The sequence below is a fragment of the Zalophus californianus genome, chromosome 12 (genome assembly GCF_009762305.2).
Source record: "Zalophus californianus isolate mZalCal1 chromosome 12, mZalCal1.pri.v2, whole genome shotgun sequence".
NCBI classification, from domain to species: Eukaryota; Metazoa; Chordata; class Mammalia; order Carnivora; family Otariidae; genus Zalophus; species Zalophus californianus.
In genome coordinates, this window is record NC_045606.1 from 79,344,000 (window position 1) to 79,365,046 (window position 21,047).

The 21,047-nt window shown below is 41.7% G+C and overlaps 1 protein-coding gene across 1 annotated transcript; it reads right to left on the bottom strand.

Moving 5' to 3' along the window:
* Positions 1–17,611: 17,611 nt before the first annotated feature.
* On the bottom strand, positions 17,612–20,000 carry TMEM229A (transmembrane protein 229A). Its single transcript, XM_027573039.1, is given in 2 exon segments — positions 17,612–19,670; positions 19,673–20,000. Coding segments are annotated over 2 exon segments (1,524 nt in total). The 3' UTR covers positions 17,612–18,474.
* Positions 20,001–21,047: the final 1,047 nt, after the last annotated feature.

Consider the following 21,047-nt stretch of genomic DNA (forward strand, 5'->3'; position numbering starts at 1 on the left):
ATACACCAACAACAAGACAGAAGAGAGACAAATCAAGGAGTCGATCCCATTTACAATTGCACCCAAAACCATTAGATACCTAGGAATAAATTTAACCAAAGAGGCAAAGGATCTGTACTCAGAAAACTATAAAATACTCATGAAAGAAATTGAAGAAGACACAAAGAAATGGAAAAACGTTCCATGCTCATGGATTGGGAGAATCAACATTGTGAAGATGTCAATGCTACCTAGAGCAATCTACACATTCAATGCAATCCCCATCAAAATACCATCCACTTTTTTCAAAGAAATGGAACAAATAATCCTAAAATTTGTATGGAACCAGAAGAGACCCAGAATAGCCAGAGGAATACTGAAAAAGAAAAGCAAAGCTGGCGGCATCACAATTCCGGACTTCCAGCTCTATTACAAAGCTGTCATCATCAAGACAGTATGGTACTGGCACAAAAACAGACACATAGATCAATGGAACAGAATTGAGAGCCCAGAAATGGACCCTCAACTCTATGGTCAACTTATTTTTGACAAAGCAGGAAAGAATGTCCAATGGCAAAAAGACAGTCTCTTCCACAAATGGTGTTGGGAAAATTGGACAGCCACATGCAGAAGAATGAAACTGGACCATTTCCTTACACCACACACAAAAATAGACTCCAAATGGTTGAAAGACCTAAACGTGAGACAGGAGTCCATCCAAATCCTAAAGGAGAACACAGGTAGCAACCTTTTCGACCTTAGCCGCAGCAACTTCTTCCTAGAAACATCGCCAAAGGCACGGGAAGCCAGGGCAAAAATGAACTATTGGGATTTCATCAAGATAAAAAGCTTCTGCACAGCAAAAGAAACAGTCCACAAAACCAAAAGACAACCGACAGAATGGGAGAAAATATTTGCAAATGACATATCAGATAAAGGGCTAGTATCCAAAATCTATAAAGAACTTATCAAACTGAACACCCAAAGAACAAATAATCCAATCAAGAAATGGGCAGAAGACATGAACAGACATTTCTCCAAAGAAGACATCCAAATGGCCAACAGGCACATGAAAAAGTGCTCAACATCGCTTGGCATCAGGGAAATCCAAATCAAAACCTCAATGAGATAACACCTCACACCCGTCAGAATGGCTAAAATTAACAAGTCAGGGAACGACAGATGTTGGCGGGGATGTGGAGAAAGGGGAACCCTCCTACACTGTTGGTGGGAATGCAAGCTGGTGCAACCCCTCTGGAAAACAGTATGGAGGTTCCTCAAACAGTTGAAATTAGAGCTACCGTTCGATCCAGCAATTGCACTACTGGGTATTTACCACAAAGATACAAATGTAGGGACCCGAAGGGGTACGTGTACCCCAATGTTTATAGCAGCCATGTCCACAATAGCCAAACTGTGGAAAGAGCCAAGATGTCCGTCGACAGATGAATGGATCAAGAATAAGTGGTATATATACACAATGGAATATTATCCAGCCATCAAAAGGAATGAGATCTTGCCATTTGCAACGACGTGGATGGAACTGGAGGGTGTTATGCTGAGTGAAATAAGTCAATCAGAGAAAGACATGTATCACATGACCTCACTGATATGAGGAATTCTTAATCTCAGGAAAGAAACTGAGTGTTACTGGAGTGGTTGGGGGTGGGAGGGATGGGGTGGCTGGGTGATAGATATTGTGGAGGGTATGTGCTATGGTGAGCGCTGTGAATTGTGCAAGACTGTTGAATCACAGATCTGTACTTCTGAAACAAATAACGCAACATATTTTAAGAAAAAAGAAAAAGAAGAAGATAACAGGAGAGGAAGAAAAGGGGAGTATGTCAGAGGGGGAGACGAACCATGAGAGATGATGGACTCTGAAAAACAAACTGAGGGTTCTAGAGGGGAGGGGGGGAGGGGGATGGGTTAGCCTGGTGATGGGTATTGAGGAGGGCACGTTCTGCATGGAGCACTGGGTGTTATGAACAAACAATGAATCATGGAACACTGCACCAAAAACTAATGATGTAATATATAGTGATTAACATAACAATAAAAAAATTAAAAAAGAAAGAAAGAAAGAAAGAAAGAAAGAAAGAAAAAGAAAGAAAGAAAGAAAGAAAGAAAGAAAGAAAGAAAGAAAGAAAGAAAGAAAGAAAGAAAGAAAGAAAGAAAAAGAGAGAGAGAAGGAGGAGAATGTGGATGACATGGTGTTTCATCTGGCACATGCTTACGACTAAAAATTTTGGCCTCCCAGCCCCTCCAATCCCTTTTTTTCTGCACCCAGGAAGTCTCCAGAACCTACTTTCCAAATAACTTTGTCCTGTCCACTCTGCCACAGCCTTACTCAGACCTTCAGCATTTCTTACCTGGATTACTGAGGCAACCTCCTGGTTTCTCTGTCATTTACTATTCCCTCCCTGCTGATCAGACCAATCCTTCTAAAATCCATATCTGCTTACAGACAGTTCACTCTCCTGTTTTAATTAACGCCCAATATCCATAGGATAAAACCCATCTTGGCATAGAATACACATCTCTAAATAGCCTGTCCCCTTTTCCAGTCCCACCCTGCAGCCACTCCTACCTTGATCCCCTGCCTCTCCATCTCTGACCAGAGCCAGAGTGTCTAGGCTCTCCATCCCCCACCCCAGTTAAGTGACTCACATGCTTGATTAAGGACAGAATTTGTTTGGGAAGGATGCAGCTATTTCCTTGTGGTTTCAGTAAAAGGGTACTTAATACCTACTCTCATTAACGAACTTGGAAGTACAGTGTAATTCCAACCAGACTTTAAAGTCTTATAAGTATTTAATTTTGAGATAAAAAACTGTATCATTTAGGTAGGTTTTTTTTTTTAAACCTGACCCCAATTGGTAAAAATGTACTTAAAAGTATCTATTAAGAAGTGCCTCCTGGTTTTGGAATTAAGTTAGATGTAGCCTATGGGGGGGGGAGGGAGGAGGAAAGTGCTATTTCATACACAATAGAGAAAACACACAGCAAAGGCTAATGCCTTGGTTAGTGTGGTTTATGGAATAATTTTTTTCTTTTTTTTTTTACGGAACAATTTTTCATCCCTGATAAATCATAACTAAATCTTCCTCTCTAATTTGAAGCCAGTTATTAAAAGGAAGTGAATTGAAGCGTTAGTTTACACATTTACATACTCAATTTAAAATTTACCTATTCACGGGCGCCTGGGTGGCTCAGTCATTGTCAGCTCAGGTCATGATCCCGGGACCCTGGGATGGAGCCCCGGAGCCCTGCACCTGGCTCCCTGCTCAGCCTGAAGCCAGATTCTTCGTCTCCCACTCCCCCTGCTCGTGTTCGCTCTCTTGCTATGTCTGTCTCTGTCAAATATATAAATAAAATCTTTAAAAAAATTAAATTAAGAGAATAAAATTTACCTATTCACTCTTCCTGTGAAAATTTTATATCACCATTTATTTGGTCAATAAAGAAAAAATTCAAGGTAGACTGAACACAAAAAGATAAGATTCATTTAAACCTGAATTTATCCTGTGGGACTGATCTCACAGGAGAGGGTCATTCATTAATCAAATAGTAACTGAACACGGTGGGGCCCAAGTATTTGGTACCATATCTAGCTGAGTGAATTCCACAGACAGGGCGTACCAGAGAGGAAGGAGCGGGGAGAACAGATGACCAACAGTGGAGGAAAGCCTCTAAAAAAAGAAAGAGATTAACAGATCATGGGCCTCTTAAAAAGCACCATCCGCGCAGAGAAGGACATCCTAGAATAATGATGGGCTTTCTTTCTACCTTCCCTTCCACTCCTATGCCACACACCCATTGTTAAGTGAAATTTGCACTTAGACTTATTTCCTTCTAATACACAAAATCTTATATTTGAATTTCAAAATGTTGATCTCCTAAGAGCTTTATAATAAGTTGATACAGAGTATTTTGCTTTAATTTCAAGCTTATACATTTTATTTTTTTTTCATTCCCTTATTCTCTATTTTCCTAATTTCCTCCCAGTTTCATAAGGAGCATAAGAAATGCAGTGGTGTGAAGAAGAGCTTCTATAGTGCTCAGGTAAGGTCAGACATACAGATGTATCTCCATCTGAAACCACCGTATGTTTTGTTTGGAAAGTTTTGTTTAGATGAAGCCACAATTTGAAATACCGAGCTCTTCCACAAAACGGTATATGAAAGCTGGAAACTGCCCAAATTTGTTTCTGGCATTTACATGAAAGATACTTACATAAATTTCCATGAAAGAGAAAAAAAATTATCACAGATATTAAATAATGAATAAACAAAGACAGGGATGAAAACTTGTATTTATAGGTCTACACATATATAAAACTGAGGGGCGCCAGGGTGGCTCCGTCGTTAAGCATCTGCCTTTGGCTCAGGTCATGATCCCAGGGTCCTGGGATTAAGCCCCATCAGGCTCCCTGCTCAGCAGGAAGCCTGCTTCTCCCTCTCCCACTCCCCCTGCTTGTGTTCCCTCTCTTGCTGTGTCTCTCTGTCAAATAAATAAATAAATAAATAAAATCTTTTAAAAAAACAAAGAAACAAAAAAAATATAAAACTGAAACACATCTATACATTAATATAAAGCAAATCATAAAGCAATAAAATTAAAATAAACTGCTAATTTAAAGTGATGGATGGTGTTGCTTCGCTGAAAGTCAATTACAGGTATTAGGTATACAGCAGGAAGATGTAGCTCCTGTTATTGTCCTCTAAGACTAGTTTAGACATTGAACTGTACAGAAATCCAGGTAGGGAGATAAAGTATGAGATTGTTAACAGTAGATTTCTCTTTGCTCTGGAGGCTGAGGGAATGGAAAGAAATTAATATAAACGATAATGTCAGAGGAAATTCTGGGTTTCTGACTGCATATAAGGTATGCAAAAAGGAGGAATCCAAACTACTCTTAAATTTTGAGAAACTTTTTTAGTACATTTAAAATCCTCCAGGAAGGAGTGCTTTTGTTATAGAGTAACCAACAGTGAGAAGATCAGAGTGAGTCATGGCATAGGTTGAATGTTAGTTGATACATTTAGGGCAATGTTTTCCCAAGTGTATTTTGTGAGAGGCCAAAACACAAAGTGAAACAAGTGTTCTCGGATGATACTGGTGAAGAGTAAAGTTGACTATCAAATCATTTATCAACATTTATCTGGTTTAGTGAATGGGCCTATTCAAGAAAGTTCGGTATTGGAGAAGAAAGTGTTTTTGTAGAAAGGCCATTTGGAATAGCTAACTTCAATCACTGACCTTTTCATTCTGAAAAGTTTCCAATGACCTCCTTAAATCATTTGGGGGCAGCAAGTTGACCCTTGACAGAATTCCTCCCATTAAATTAAACATATTACCCCCCAAATGTGATTTGTATGGTGAATTTTAAAATCTGGAATTTATTTATCCTCTAAGATTTCACCTAGCTGCCTCAACAAAAAGTTTTCACTCAGACTATTTCTAGTGTTTTGGGAAAGCTAATGACTTCTAACACCAGGGGTGACTCAAGGGATGTGTCCCTTTACTGTACTATGCTTTAATTGAAGAAAGAATACACTGAACATTTATTTTTTTTCTATTTATTTATTTGTTTATTTATTTTTATTTATTTTTGAGAGAGAGAGAATGAGAGGGGTGAGGGTCAGAGGGAGAAGCAGAATCCCTGCTAAGCAGGGAGCCCGGTGCGGGACTCGATCCCGGGACTTCAGGATCATGACCTGAGGCGAAGGCAGTCGCTTAACCAACTGAGCCACCCAGGCGCCCCTACACCGAACATTTAAACTGCAAACAGTTCCCTAGGAGACCACCTTTCCTTCTGATATTGTGTCTAAATTACCTGATTTGCGTGCAGCTTCCAAAGTAAGATACAATTTTCTGGATTAAAAAAAAAAAATTCTTTCCTTTGGCAAAGAAAATGGAATACTTTGTTATTCATGTTTTCCATCTTATGCCATCAAAAGCAAAGCAACACATTGGCAAGCATATCTAGAGTTATTTATAGATCATCTAGAAAAAATATTAGGAATTCATGTTTCTGAAATGGAAATAAACACCCTATAAACTTAATGGAAATGTGATTACCCAGTAAAAGTTATAATACATTGAAAATTGATTTTGTACTCTTGCATACCACCGGCCAACTATTTTAAACCTTAATCCCCAAATATATTGTATGAAATTAAGTGAATTGGCTCTGAGTATAGTTGCCCTTTAAAGCCTCTGTGTCAGCTTGCAGAGAGTCCTGGAGACACAGTGTCTGTGATCAGATGTTTCCAGAGAGCTAATTTTCTGGGTAACAAATAGACTCTGGAGGAAAAAAAAAAAATGGGGAGGGGCTCACTTAGAAATCTGTGTATAAATACTAAGAAAGGTTAAAATTAGGCATGGACAAAATAGAACTTATCTCTAGAGAGAATAAAAACCAATGATGATTGGTTTTATGTAACTAGAGAGGGATAAAACTAACAGGATGCTCCTTCTTTTTGAGAGTCTTTCCCCTGGACTAATAATACCACCCTGGACTTCCTGAGAGACTGATACGTTGCCTAAAAAGAATACTGAAATGGAGTCTCATTCCTGTCCCTTACTAGCTGTGTGGCAGATAGGTTTCAGTGACTTCATCTCTGAGTTGTAAGTTAATAATAATAATAACAAATAATCACCACCACCACCATACAAGGTCATTGTGGGAATGAAGAGAAAATATATGCTAAGGACTGAATTTTACCTCCCCCCCTCCCCATTAATATGTTGAAGCCCTAACTGCCAATGCAACTGTACCTGGAGATAGCGCCTTTCTGGAGGTAATTAAGTTTAACTGTGGTCCTAAGGATAGGACCCTGCACTTGATAAGATTAGTGTATTTATAAGAAGAGATACCAGAGATCTTGTTCCCTCTCGGCCATGTGAGGACACAGTGAGAAGGCAGCCATCTGCAAGCCAGGAAGAGAGCTCTCACTAGAAACAGATCCTGCCGCGCCTTGATCTTGGACTTCTAGCCTCCAGAACAGAGAAAATAAATTTCTGTTGCTCAAGCCCCCCAGTCTGTGGTATTTTGTTATGGCGGCCTCAGCTGACTAATACAATAAGGTAGGGTATCAAGGGTAGGGTCCCTGTCAGACTTGCTCTTTTTTTTTTTTTTTTAAGATTTCTTATCCGTTCATTTGAGAGAGAGAGAGAGAGAGAGAGAGAGAGAGCACGAGCAGGGGGGACAGTCAGAGGGGGAGGGAGACACAGACTCCCTGCTGAGCAGGGAGCACCACATGGGACTCCATCCCAGGACCCCGGGATCATGACCTGAGCCAAAGGCAGATGCTTAACTGACTGAGACACCCAGGTGCCCCGAGATTTGCTCATTTTTTAATCCCAGAGCATTCTCAGTGCCTGTTACATAGTAGATGCTCAATAAATTTTTACTGAATAAATGAATGAATCCATAATGGAATCAAAAATACAAAAGTTAGTCAGCAGATACGCATCTGAATTCTCCTTGAGTAGAATCGGTTTCAGATGCTTTCTCTGGGTTCTTTATTAGATTGCACAAATTGGGCAGCGTGGACATTCAGTGTAGTGCCAATCCCAGGTTCTTTTTCCCCTCTCTGTCCCTTTCCCTTTTTCCTCCACTTGACTATGTAGGTGTTTAGAGAATACAGCTTGGGATCCAGACTGCCTGGGTCCAAGTCCGGGCTCTACCGCTCGTGGCCTCGGGAAAGATGGTTAACTCCCCCATGTGCCAGTAACAGCATATGTAAAAATGGAGACAATTATAGTACTTATGATTAAGTTGCTGTGGGAATTAACTCATACATGTCATGCTCTGAAAACAAACAGTGAGCTCTCATCAAGGTTAGTAGTCATCAAGTATTCCTACTTACGCTTTAACCAGAGACCTCTTATCCCCTTCCTCTTTTGTACCTTCAATCTCTGTACTGGTTCCTTCCCAGCAACATTATATATGAACAAATCTCCCAATTTAGAAGATAAAAAATTCTTCCCTGACCCCTTACCCCTCTTTGCCTACAGGCCGGCCCTTTCCCTCTACTTTGCAGCCACTTTTTTAAAAAGATTTTATTTATTTGAGGGAGAGAGAGAGAGACAGTGCATGAGGGGGTAGGGGAGAAGGGCAGAGGGCAAGGGAGAGGGGAAGCAGACTTCCTGCTGAGTGCAGAGCCTCACGTGGGGCTTGATCTCCCGACCCTCCCCTACCAGGAGATCATGACCTGAGCCAGAACCAGGAGCCAGAGGCTTAACTGACTGAGCCACCAGGTGCCCCTACAGCTGCTTTTCAGACAAGTCACATAGCCGCTGTCCTCATTTTTCCAAGTTGCACCCCTCAGTATATTGCAGTTTCACATCCGCAGATTCCCTGCCTACGCTCCCTCTTCCTGAATATCTTGGAATACAATGGTCATTGATTCTGTTCGTAATTTGCTTTAATTTCAAGCTGAATTTGATGATACTGAAAACATCTTCCTTCTCTCTCCTGTTGTCGGCCAAACCACATTTTCTGGATTACCTGCCTATCTGACCATTTATCCCTGCATCTCTTGTAGGCTTTCTCTTGTCACTAGCTGTGGGAGGTCCTCAAGGCTCGGAGTCTATAGTCACCTCTCAGCCGATTGCATCTGCTTCTCTCCCTCTACTTGCACAACGATCTTATCACCACACACCGTCTGTTGGGCCTTTTAAATGTCTCTCAGATCTATGTATGTTAGTCCATCTCCACCATCAATCCTGGCCCAGTCCACCATCCATCTCTCACTTTTTAAAAAAATTTTTATTTTTTTAATTTGAGACATAGAGAGCGAGCACAGTGGGGAGGAGGGTCAGAGAGAGAGGGACAAGCAGACTCTCTGCTGAGCAGGGAGCCTGATGTGGGCCTTAATCCCAGGACCCCGAAATCATGACCCAAGATGAAGGCAGACGCATAACCGACTGAGCCACCCAGGCGCCCCAACACTTTTTTTTTTAAGATCGTATTTATTTATTTATTTGTCAGAGAGAGGGAGAGAGAGAGAGAGAGAGAGCACACAAGCAGGGGAAGTGGCAGGCAGAGGGAGAGGGAGAAGCAGGCTCCCTGCAGAGCAAGGAACCCAGTGTGGGACTCGATCCCAGGAACCTGGAATCATGACCTGAGCTGAAGGCAGATGCTCAACTAACTGAGCCACCCAGGGGTCCCAAGCTTAATATTTAAATCAATAGATGAGGTAAAGTGGATTGTCCTTCCTAATTTGGGTGGGCCTCATCCAATCAGTTGAAGGCCTGAATAGAACAAAAAGACTGACCTTCTCTGAATAAGAGGAAATTCTTCCTGCCTCCCTGCCTTCTAGCTGGGACATTTGTATTTTCCTGTCTTCAGGCTCCAATTGAAGCATCAATTCTTCCTGGGTCTTGAGACTGCCAGTCTTGAATTGAAACTACACTACTGGTTCTCATGGCTCTCAGGCCTTTGGGCTCAGACTAGAACCTGCACCATTGGCTCTCCTGGGTCTAGCTCGTAGACTCACCCTGCAGGTCTCAGGACTTGTCAGCGTCCATACTTGTGTGAGCCAATTCCTTATAATAAACCTCTCTCTTTCTGTATATCGCTATCTATTTCTATATCTATCTATCACTACATTTGTCTACCTATAGATACAGATCTCCTATTGGTTCTGTTTCTGTGAAGAACCCTAACTAATACAATCTGCCAATAATATTTGGAGTTGAAATATAGCAAGAAGTGATCAGATACATAGATAACAAAACATAAATGTTTACTACCTGCCACTAGTAGCAATTTTCTAAATATAACTAATTTTGAGTTTTATTTTTATTTTTTATTCAAAAGTTACCAAAATCCAGAAGGTCATCAGCAAAAAACAATGAAAAGCAAGAGGCATCAATAAGCTGCAAACTAAGCAAGTCAGTCTTCAGGGAAGTGTCATGTAGTAATACAAATATTGCCAACTAGTTCATGTGCATATCAATTTTTTAAAATTCATATTTCAAAGGGTACTTGGGTTCTCTGAATAGCCTACAAATTTTAAGTCTATAATGTAGTTAAAGTCTCTTACAGAGAACCACCTGAGTTCTGCACATGACAAAAGAAGTTGCTGAATAGAAGAGGGAAGAAGAGGAGAGATGAATCAACTCCCACCTTTTTTTTCTGAGCACATGGTGAGTCTCGTGTATGTCCCAAAAATTAATGTCCTGTTGAAATCTCATGTGGTCACTTGGCACATTCCTAATTCCTGCTTCCACTATTGAATTGTCTGACATGAGAGCTCAGATAAGTTCATCACCACTACCAACAAAAAGTGAATACCTGCTCTGTACTAGGTTCTTTGCTAAGTGTGGAGAAAACATAAAGAATGACATATGCCTGCTCTCAAAACAGAAGCAGGAAAATCAGAGGAATGAAGGAAATAAAGAGTGAATTCAATGGCAGATTTTCTGTTCTTCACTCTATTTGCCTTCATTTCTCTCTCACTCACCTTCACGCCAACTCATGGAGTGTGGGAATAGTACAGATCCATGCCAATTATTTTTATACGAATGTGCTGGTGCACAAAGGGATCACTGGCTTAATGGCAGTTTACAGGAAAGAGAGAAATGAAAATTCAATTGAAACAATAAAGTGGGGGTGCCTGGGTGGCATAGTCGGTTGAACATCGGACTCTTGGTTTCAGCTCAGGTCGTTATCTCACGGTCATGAGATAGAGCCTCAAGTCTGGCTCAGCGCTCAGCGCAGAGTCTGCTTAAGACTCTCTCTAACCCTCCCTTTGCCCCTCCCCCTACCCCCCAAGCTCTCTCTCTCAAGTAAATAAATAAAAATTTAAAAACAAAAAGAAGAATCAATGAGCTGCTAAAAAACCTAACAGTGCTTAATGTTGTTCCCATTTGCAGAAATAAAGTGCCCTGGTCAAAGTAGGTAATAATTTTCCAGTTGTATACTTTATTATCTCTTGCAGAAAGATCTTGGATATTTTGCCTGGAGTAAAACAATTAAGACACACTTGGAGGGCGCCTGGGTGGCTCAGATGGTTGGGCGTCTGCCTTCGGCTCAGGTCATGATCCCAGGGTTCTGGGATCGAGTCCCACATCGGGCTCCCTGCTCCTTGGGAGCCTGCTTCTCTCTCTCTCTCTCTCTCTCTCTCTCCTCCTCTGTCTCTCATGAATAAATAAATAAAATCTTTAAAAAAAAAAAGACACACTTGGAAACTTTCTTCAAATCTTTGGTCCTCTTTCTATGGGTGAAAAGTTGGGAAAATGTGTGAAAATTACAGATGTGTCTTATTGTTAAGAACTTTCTAGCAACTAAAACAATAGAACAAAGAAATGGGTTGGTGAGGGAGAGCTGAGTAAGTACCATAATCGCTCTTATTGGATGTGATCAAGAAGACAGTGGAAGAACACCTGTAAAAGATGATCCAGAAGGAATTATTCTGTTGTCTGGGAGTTGAATTAGATGAACTTTAGTTCTCTCCTCAAGTTCTAAAGTTCCATGATTTTATTTTTATTGTTTTAAGATTTTAATTTTTTTAAGTAATCTCTACACCCAACATGGGGCTCCAATTTACAACCCCAAGATCAAGAGTCTCATGCTCTACTGGCACCCCTGAAATACCATGATTTTAGATTTTAGTAAGCTGTGGACTGTTTATCTGTATATTTGGTAGACACTTCAGAGGCACATTATTAAAACTTTTATAGCATGTCCAATAACATAATTACACACACACAAAAATAATTCAAAAATTTTGTTGAATCAATATTAACATAATAAAGTGTACATTTTGGTACCGCTGCCAAACCTAGAGTGTACAGTATTTCATGCACTTAACATTTTCTTTGCAATTCAAATCTTACGATATAAAGGCTTAGAATAACATTCATAATCTGAATTATGTTAGCCATAGAAAAATAATCCATGGGCTCTCTAAAGCTACTGAATACTATCCCTTCCACCATATTTTCTATTTCTGCCTTTATTATTCTTTTGTTTCTGTTTAGTTTGTTGAAAACTTCATCATTACAAGTAAGTACAATGATAAATTTTGTTAAATGCTTGCTTTTAAGTACTTGGGATCTAAGTACTTGCTCTGATGTACTCCGGGGAACTCTTTTATTTTTTATCTTCCTGTCCATTCATTGTTTCTAATAAAAGGTTAAGGCTAAAATAGTTCTCCTTCGGAAATGTACAAGAGCATATTTAATTTCACTTTCGTTCCTAAAAGTAATTGGGTCATCAAAATGATATGATGTAAACTTTCTGCATATTCCTCTCAATACTATTTTTCTCCAACAACAACTACTTTTCAAATATTTAAAGTTCTGAATCTGAGATCCTGTGAGACTAGTTTTATTTTCATCCTGGATATTAATAATACGTTAATAAAATATCTCAGATGTAATATAAATGTCTGTTAGAATCTCATCAAAAGTGGGGCTAGTTCTCTTTTTAATATATAATTCTCTTTTTTTTTTGATTGGGAGAGTTAATCCATGGCATCTTTCATCCTTCCTGGCTAGCTACTTGCTTCTGTGACACCTGTGGCCTCTCAATTCTTTTTTTTTTTAAGACTTTATTTATTTGATACAAAGAGAGAGAGAGAGACAGCACACAAGAGCAGGGGGAAGGAGAAGAGGGAGAGGGAAAAGCAGACTTCCTGCTGAGCCAGGAGCCCGATGTGGGGCCCTATCCCAGGACCGGGGATCATGACCTGAGCTGAAGGCAGTCGCTTAAAGGACTGAGCCACCCAGGCGCCCTCAATTCCTTTCTTAATGCAGCTGTTTAGGTCTGCCAGAGGAAGCTACAAGGAAAGTCCCCAAGATGACATTCTGTTGGTGGACCAGAGCAGCAACCAAAGGCTCTTCCAGGGTCCAGCCACATTGAGACTCCTGCAATCCAAGCAGGGTCCCTACTATTTAACCCTCTACTCCTCTACCTACAGGCAATGTTTCTTTTTTCCTCTTTTTCTGAAGTAATGTCAATTACTCTCAAAATTCTCAAAGCCCTGCTGCTTAGACTCAGTGAATAAAGCATCATTTGAAAAGATACAAGACCAGGGGCACCTGGGTGGCTCAGTCACTTAAGCGTCTGCCTTCGACTCAGGTCATGATCCCAGGGTCCTGACATGGAGCCCCGCATCAGGCTCCCTGCTCAGCGGGAAACCTGCTTCTCCCTCTCCCTCTGCCTGCCGCTCCCCCTGCTTGCGTTCTCGCACGCTCTCTCTCTTGACAAATAAATAAGTAAATCTTAAAAAAAAAAAAGATGCAAGACCATATATGTCATGATAAAAGAATGAAACACTGATTTTTTTTTTAGTCACGAGAAAAGAGTGTCATAAAATTTTCATTGCAATACACAAGCAGGATGAATGATATATATTAGCTCCTGAAAGCTCTGAAAAGCCTTCTTCCTTCACTGATAGACAGGAGGGTTTATCAGTTCAGCTGTTCACAGCTTTCCCCTCATTCAGTCTTTGCATGAGAAACATAGTAATACTGCCTTGAATAGTCCAAGCTGAGTTGAGAAACCATCTGTTAGAGATGTTCTCAGAAATTCCTGCCTTGGACGGAAGGCTGGATGTTAACCTTCATGGTTTCTTTCAACCCTTGACTCTCCTTAATCATGGTAAAGATTTATTTTTTCCAAATGGGAAAAGTTGCTCCATGTGACATTTGGATTCTAATGGAATCATTAAAAGATGAAAATCAAGTCTTTCTGTATGTCAAAGACCAGTCCCTCACTCCTACCCTCTCTTTCTCTCTAAGGGCTGTCTAAGAATTGACCATTTCTGCAAAGAGAATTTAAAAATTAAGGGAAAAAGTCTCTAAATTTAGATTCTCTTTATATTAAGAGAAAAAGTCTCTAGGGAAAATTCTCTGTATTCATCCCAGGTTAATTTACAATTGGTTGCTAGTGTCTGGATGTCACTGCTTATGTGACGGCTTCATGCCTCAATGTTAAACATCAGAATGAGGCCAATTCTAGTGAATAGAAGTCCACACAAACAATTGCTGTTTTTGTTGGTTCCTCTGGTACTAAGTCTAAGAATAGAAAGAAAAAAAAAACTGGCAACACAACAGAACCATCTTTTACTGCCACCTTCCCCTTCAACATAAACTGAGGCATGTGTTTGATGGAGGGAGGGGAAGAGTGTTTCTTTTATTTTCCCTTAGTAAAGGAGCTCAGTTCCATTAAGCAATGTTGGAAAATATACTGGAGATAGTATATTTAAAATTAATTTAAAATGTAACGTGTTTTTAATGCCTTTTAATACAAGCAAAAATTGATTTTATTAAAATGCTTTCAGATATTAGAATACAATGATTTATTTATCACTCCAAGTCTGTAGCATAAGTATAACTTCCTTTCCAAGCATATTGATTTTTAAATGTATTTTGGAAGTGGAAAAAGAACCAAAACAGTCTACCAAAATTCTTCACTATCCCTCTTAAACAGAACCAAGTCTATTACGTCCAACGGAGTCTATTTTAAAACAGTATAGAAAAATTATTTTTTCAAAAGGATAGGGTTAACCAATTAGAAACGTTCCTTAAACAACAAAGGACAGGTCATACTTTTCTAAGCTGTATTTTGCTGAGTTGAAGTGTGAAATGTCAAATATTGATAAAATATTCAAAGTTAAGTACACTGAGTCATTGAAATTTCTGAAATACTGAAATGGATTATCAACCTTATTGGAGTCTTTGCAGAACCTAAAAACTTTCATGTTCATTGTTGACATGAAAAACTTAAAAGGTCATATTTCTCTGTAGATTCAGTGCCCAGATAGAATGGATTTAAAATTTAAAGCACTTTTAGAAGAAAATTTCAGTGTTGTAGAAGTTAAACATGGAGCAAAACTCATCCTTGTTACTTTTTTTCCATGTTTTCTGTTACAGATTTTCTTAGACTCTAAGGTGTCTAACCGAACTCAGAATAAATGTTGCTGCAAACAATTTAATTTTAATTTTTGGACTGTTTAGCTTTCACAATGATGCTCATTCCAACTGCTATGTTAAATATGTAGCAATAATTGTATGTATTTTTCCTAGCTTGTGATATAAGGTGTCACACCTTTCGGTGTATTATTTTTATACCAAGATTGTCTAACTTCAAATGAAGAACTCCATTTCAGAGCACTGCTCAAAGATAAAGACTATCATCTAAGGATTAGAACTAGGCTGATTTTCAGTTATGTATCCTGGTATTAGCTCCCTTCTTATTTTCCACGGAATAGAATATTTTTGTTACTAGTGCCTGGCTTTTATACATCTACCCTTGCATCTGTGATAATGAAAGGGAAGAGCAATACAAATTGTTAAGGTGAAATCCACAGAACATCCAAAATCATTGTGGTCAATGAACGGAGGCATGACAGTGCTGCTGTTAAGAAAAGAAAGAAAGAAAAAAAAAAAAGAACAGACCCTGGAGTAGAGTGTACTAGGATTCAAGTCTAAATGATGTGGGAAACAAAGGCAGAAGAAAAATTATTAAATTTCCTTACTACCTATAGCCCAATGACAAGTCCTTGAAACAGGCAAAGTGACATTCCTCTAGGGACTCAGCTGCCTTGAATGAATACTTTGCTAAGGGAAAATGGTAACCTTAGCTCCACACACCAAGATCCTGAAAGTCTGTCTTAACACATAAAAATACCTTTAGAAATCTCCTTTATCTCTAAACCCCCCAAGATACATGTTGGTAATCATCCAAGCATATGGCCCACCGATACACACGTGAAGGGTCTCATGAGTAAGATTTTCTTAGACAATAATAAATGACCTTTCCCCAACAATAGCTAGCCTCCTCAAGGTCCTAGAAACCTTGCTTCCAAAATTCCTTAGAGACTTAGGCTATCCCTAACCCCCTCCCACCTTGAAACTATATATAACGGGCTGCTCCTCGGGACCCCAGTGCAGCTCTTTCTGCCCACGGGTCCTGTCCCCAGGCTTTAATAACACCACTTTTTGCACCAAAGACATCTCAAGAATTCTTTCTTGGCCGAAGGCTTTGAACCCTAACATCTTTTCCTACATCATAATATTCAATAGCTGTATGACTTGAGCTGTCACTTAACCTCTTCAGGCCTTAGTTTCATTGTCTTCATCTGTGAAAGGAAGGTTGCTAGAGGTTTAAGTAAATATGTGCATGTGTATCTGTATGTATGTGTATGTGTATATATATCTAGTGTTAAATATTAACTATTATTATATTGATTCATCACTTCTATATCTGAACTGCTAATGAGCTAACAAAATTGATTGATCTGATGGTTCTTGCCCTGTTTTTTCTTTAGTTTGTTACAGCAAAATGTCACTTAAGAAATTGAATAAACATATATTGAGAAGAAGTCTGTAGAACTAGCAGAGGGGCTGTTAATACTAAAACAGTAGCCTTGCAAGTTAGTAGAACCTCCTATAAATCAAAACATTAATACCTGAGCTTAAGGACAGAGATTTTGTCTGTATTGGGTCATTGCTGTATTTGCAGAATTCAGGCAAATGCCTTGCAAAGAGTGGGCGCACAATAACTATTTCTTGAATTAACGGAATGAACGGAAATCTTGACCTTTTCTTTAAAATAGGATTAACATTAAAGCAAAACAAACAAACAAAAAGTAAGAGGCTTCCCCATTTTCTGATGGATTTCTGACCCTAAGAATGCTGGTAAGCAGGTAAACAGGGCTGAGGAGCAGCACGCGAAGAACATTAAGTGCAAATGTGTACATTTAGGAAGTATTCTAGAAGTCAAGGATTTGGTTCAGCATTCACAGCAATGTGTGGTGTGGAGTGGTGCCACACTTAACTCAGATTCTTGTGCATGTGTCACATTTGTATGACAAATATTTTATTCAGCATCTGACTAATTTTAGTGTCTATACTTATCCTTTTTCCTTGCCAGGGTTTTCAGAAAGGATTTCTGAAATCCTTTACCTATATATGACCAAGTGTCATAAAGTGACACTTTCTGAAAACATTTGGTTTACTTTTAATACTTGCTACTCAGCGTTGACTAGCTAAAATAATCAGTTTGACATGATCCATTTCACTGGTGGGGTTGATTATATTGCATTACTTAAAATTTAGCTCACAACCTCAGATAGTAGATTAAAATAGCTTTCTCAAAATTATTCCTGACAATTGTCTAGATACGTATTCGTTTTTACTGCCATAGCAAACATTTTTTGAAACAGAAAGAAGTTCCCTTTCATAGCATAGATGAGCTAATAATTTGAAGCGGAAACTATTCATTTGTACACACTGTAAGTTTTCCTAATTATCTTCGTAATGAAAACTGAGAAAGTATTAGTCATCCTTGGCTAAGCTATACTCAATTCTACTTGTCTTTTCTTAAATATAATAAAACAACAAACAACCTTAAAGGACATTATTAATTGATTAGACAAGATTTCTTAAAATGGTTTTTATCATTTCATTTAACTTTAGAGCTTCCAGACATTAATAATGAGTCACCAAAATGCCATCATTGATTTATAATGCACATTAGCACATCAGGTTTGGCCCAAGAACTCTGTGGGTCCAGAAGGAAAAAGAAAGATGTTTATAAGTGAGCTCTGGCAGAAATATACTGAAAACACTATCTGTATTCATGGTAAACAATTAGGCCTAATTCGAGTACAGTGAACATTCAGGTTCATTTTATTCCAAGGAACTGTTTCTATTCTTGAAGCTCTATGTAGAAAGAGTCCTTAGGGTTAGAACACTATTGAGGGTGGTATAATTTTGCTTGGCCTTTGGGCATATAAGGTAAACATTTTACAACAAAAATATACAGCCATAGATAACACAGGATCTGATCAATGTTAACACGCTTGGCGTTTAAGGCTAATCCACATTGGAAAAACAATCATTTCCAGGATGGAGATCAAATATCTTAACACAGTGTTACCTGTCTGAGTTGCTAGAAAAGATTTATTTAAAAATCGATCCACAGGATGTATTTTCACATTTGTCAGTTTCTTTCCACTTGTGTGCTAGAGGGAGGCACTTTAAGAGTTATTAACGGTGGTAGGGGTACGAGACACTGAGTTTCAGCAGTGATTGGTATATATGGCAGGGAATTAAAGTGAAATTGTTATTAAAAAAAGAAGGTAAACAAATCATTAAATTAGAAAATTTCACCAAATCTTGTGAAGATCACTAATTTCTGATTTGAATAACTTCCTTGCTTAAAAAAAGATTAGTGGTTATCACCCACCCATGCCCAAATAAATGAAGGTACAATGGTTTTGCTGTCTGGGCTCGAAAGGGGTTTTAAATATTGACAAGTACTTTGAGTTAGGTTTTGAGTAATATTGCAAAATATTGTATTATGCATAGGTTCCAAAGTGTCAGAAAAACTAAAATGTCGAATAGAACATATTGGAAGTGTTTAGTAAAACGTATAAAAATTAAAAGGCTAAAAAACCCACTCCCGTTTTAAACATGTAAAAATAAATCGAATTGGTTCGTGGGAATCGACTTTTTTTTTTTTTTTTTTTAGTTAGTTGGTACGTACTGCACCCGCCACAAAGCGTTGGAAAGTAGGTCCTGGTACACACTAAGGAATATCCAGCCAGGTAAATACATCAGGGTGATGAGGCCCATGAAATTGAGCGGATAGTGAGAATAGTCCCAGGAACAAGCGCCGCACAGGCGGAGCCCCAGACCCCAGGACAACTCCCATACGTAGATGAAGATCACGTAGATCGGCAGCCGCTTCCAAGTGCTCCAGCCACGATTCCAGTGCAGGTGGAAGTAGAGCTTTTCCACCACGAAGCTGCAGCTGCCGTACATAAAGAAGGACCAGAGCGACGTGTGGCCGCTGGCTGCCCCATCTCTCTGCCCCAGGAAATTAAAGAAGAAAGTGAAGAAGATCTCATCCAAAAAGCCGTGCATTCCGAAGAAAAGAAAGCGGAGCAGGCCCGGAAGCCCCTGACTGGGGGCTCCACCGACACCCCGGCCGCCTCGGGGTAGTAGCCGTCGGCCACCTGCAACCCCAGGGGCCCCGGCGCCCAGAGGGGCGGGGGGCGCGCCAGGCCCGTGCTGCGGCTGCTGAGGCTCTGGCTGCCGCCGGTACCGCAAGCGCAGGAAGCGCTTCAGGAACACATGGCAGTGGTAGAGCGCCAGCACATACTGCAGCGCTAGGTCCAGTGTCCCCGGCACCGCCGCGCCCCCCGGGACGTTGCGCAGGCCGAGCAGCAGTGCCTGGCCTGCCAGGGTCTGCAGCGCCATGTGGGCCGAGGGGTAGAGGAGAAAATTGAAGACGAAGGCGCTGGGGCAGCGCCGCTGCTGCAGGTAGACCTTCTCCAGGGCGAAGTGGGTGAGCGAGTGCAGCAGGCAGCGGTAGGGCGAGGAGAAACCCAGCATCCGGAGGTCCGGGCTGCTAGCAAAGCGCCGAGCTGAGGACACGAGCACGTCCAGGGTGATCCCGTGCATCCCGTAGAAGTAGAGGCGCATCCAGGCGGGCAGCGCATCCGGCCCGTCTGCCGGCGCTTCAGCAGTAGACAGCTGCTCCGGGCGGCTGGCCGCAGCCTCGCCTCCCCGCCCGCCGGGGCCCCCGGGACGCCGTGTGGCGCTGCTCCTTCGCGCGCGACCCTCGCCATCCGCATCGCTGCCAGCCATGGGCTCAGAGGCTGCCCGGGCACCCGAGCCCGCGCCGCCGCCGCCGCCGGGTGCGTGGAGCTGCGGGGCGGAGGAGCTCCGTCCCGGCCGCGGCCGGGTGGCAGCCGGAGCTGGTGTGCCCGGGAGACGCGCGGGCCGCCCGGCTCGCGGAGTCTCCCCGCCGCGGCCCCACCGCGCCCTGCCCTCCAGTCCTGAGTGAGGTGCCGCCGGCCGGCGCCCGCGCTCACTCTGCGCGGCCTAACGGGCGCCGCGGCCCGGCGAGGGGCGGTGGTGCTGGGGCTGCCAGAAGTGCGGAGGCTGCTGCAAACCCCATCTCCTCCGCTGCTCAGCCCCGCCGCCTGTGCTGCGGGCTCTAAAAGCGCAAAGCGAGCAGTGACGCCCCTTCCCCCGGCCCTCCCCATGCCCCTCTCCGCCTTTCTTGGGCTCTCCCGCCTTCACAGGGCGCCCTCCCCGCCCCACCCTCTGAGCCGAGTCCCGCCGGGGTCCGCCGGAGAAGGCCGGGCCCTGCTTCTCCGCCTCCTTCCCCTGCTCTGCCCTCGGGTCCCGCCCGGTGCGGGAGGCGTTTGCTGGGGCGGAGGCTGGAGTGGAGAAACATCTAACAGGTGTGATGGAGAGGCGACGGGCAATCCCTGTATCGCGGATCCAGAGCCAGGGCCTGGCTGGCCGAGGTGAATGGCCTAGTGCCACAAACCAGAGGCCGGGCCCGAGACCAAACTGTGGTGCTGTACATGTTCTAATTCAAAGCCAGCTGTGTCCCAGTCACAAAGAATGAACAGGAGACTCCAGGCCTGCACGCCCCCAGCATCTGAAATGTTGCCTCGGGGCCTGGTTCACTTTTTCAATCGCTCTCTCTGACCAGTGCTTTCCTAGGTTAGTCTACTGAGGGCCAAAGACAGAGAGTCAAAGCCCCCCAGAATTATGAAACGATTTGAGGCCAGTTGGGTTGGACACTGCTCTGGCTGCAGAGGAGTCTCATATCAAGAACAGTACCTTTGCTCACGCTGGCGCACCCCAGTGCTGCTTTTTCTCTTTGCAGAACTGGGTCATCCCAGAGACGGAGAGTGGAGTGGAACAGAGGGTGAGATTTTTATTTTTTTATTTAGGTAGAGAGGGTGTGGGAATCTAGAACTTTGGTGTGTTGGGGGCTGCGCTTTTTAATCCAATTTTGAATTGGATTCTGAATCCAAAATTCAGGCTTAGAATTGAAAAGGATTGAAAAGAACCTTAGAGGTAAATTATACTGATTCATAACCCCCCTGCCCCCATCATATCTAAGCAGAAACCAGGTAACAGTTCTAATCTGTAAAGAGATGGGATGTTTCTTGGATGGAAGGCTTTCTGGGGATTTTTTTTTCCCCTTCTGGAGAATTCTGAGGCCATTCCTCCATTTCTTAAAACGGTCTTCTCCCCACTCTCTATCCTTATTTTAACGCCTTATGTTACAGTCT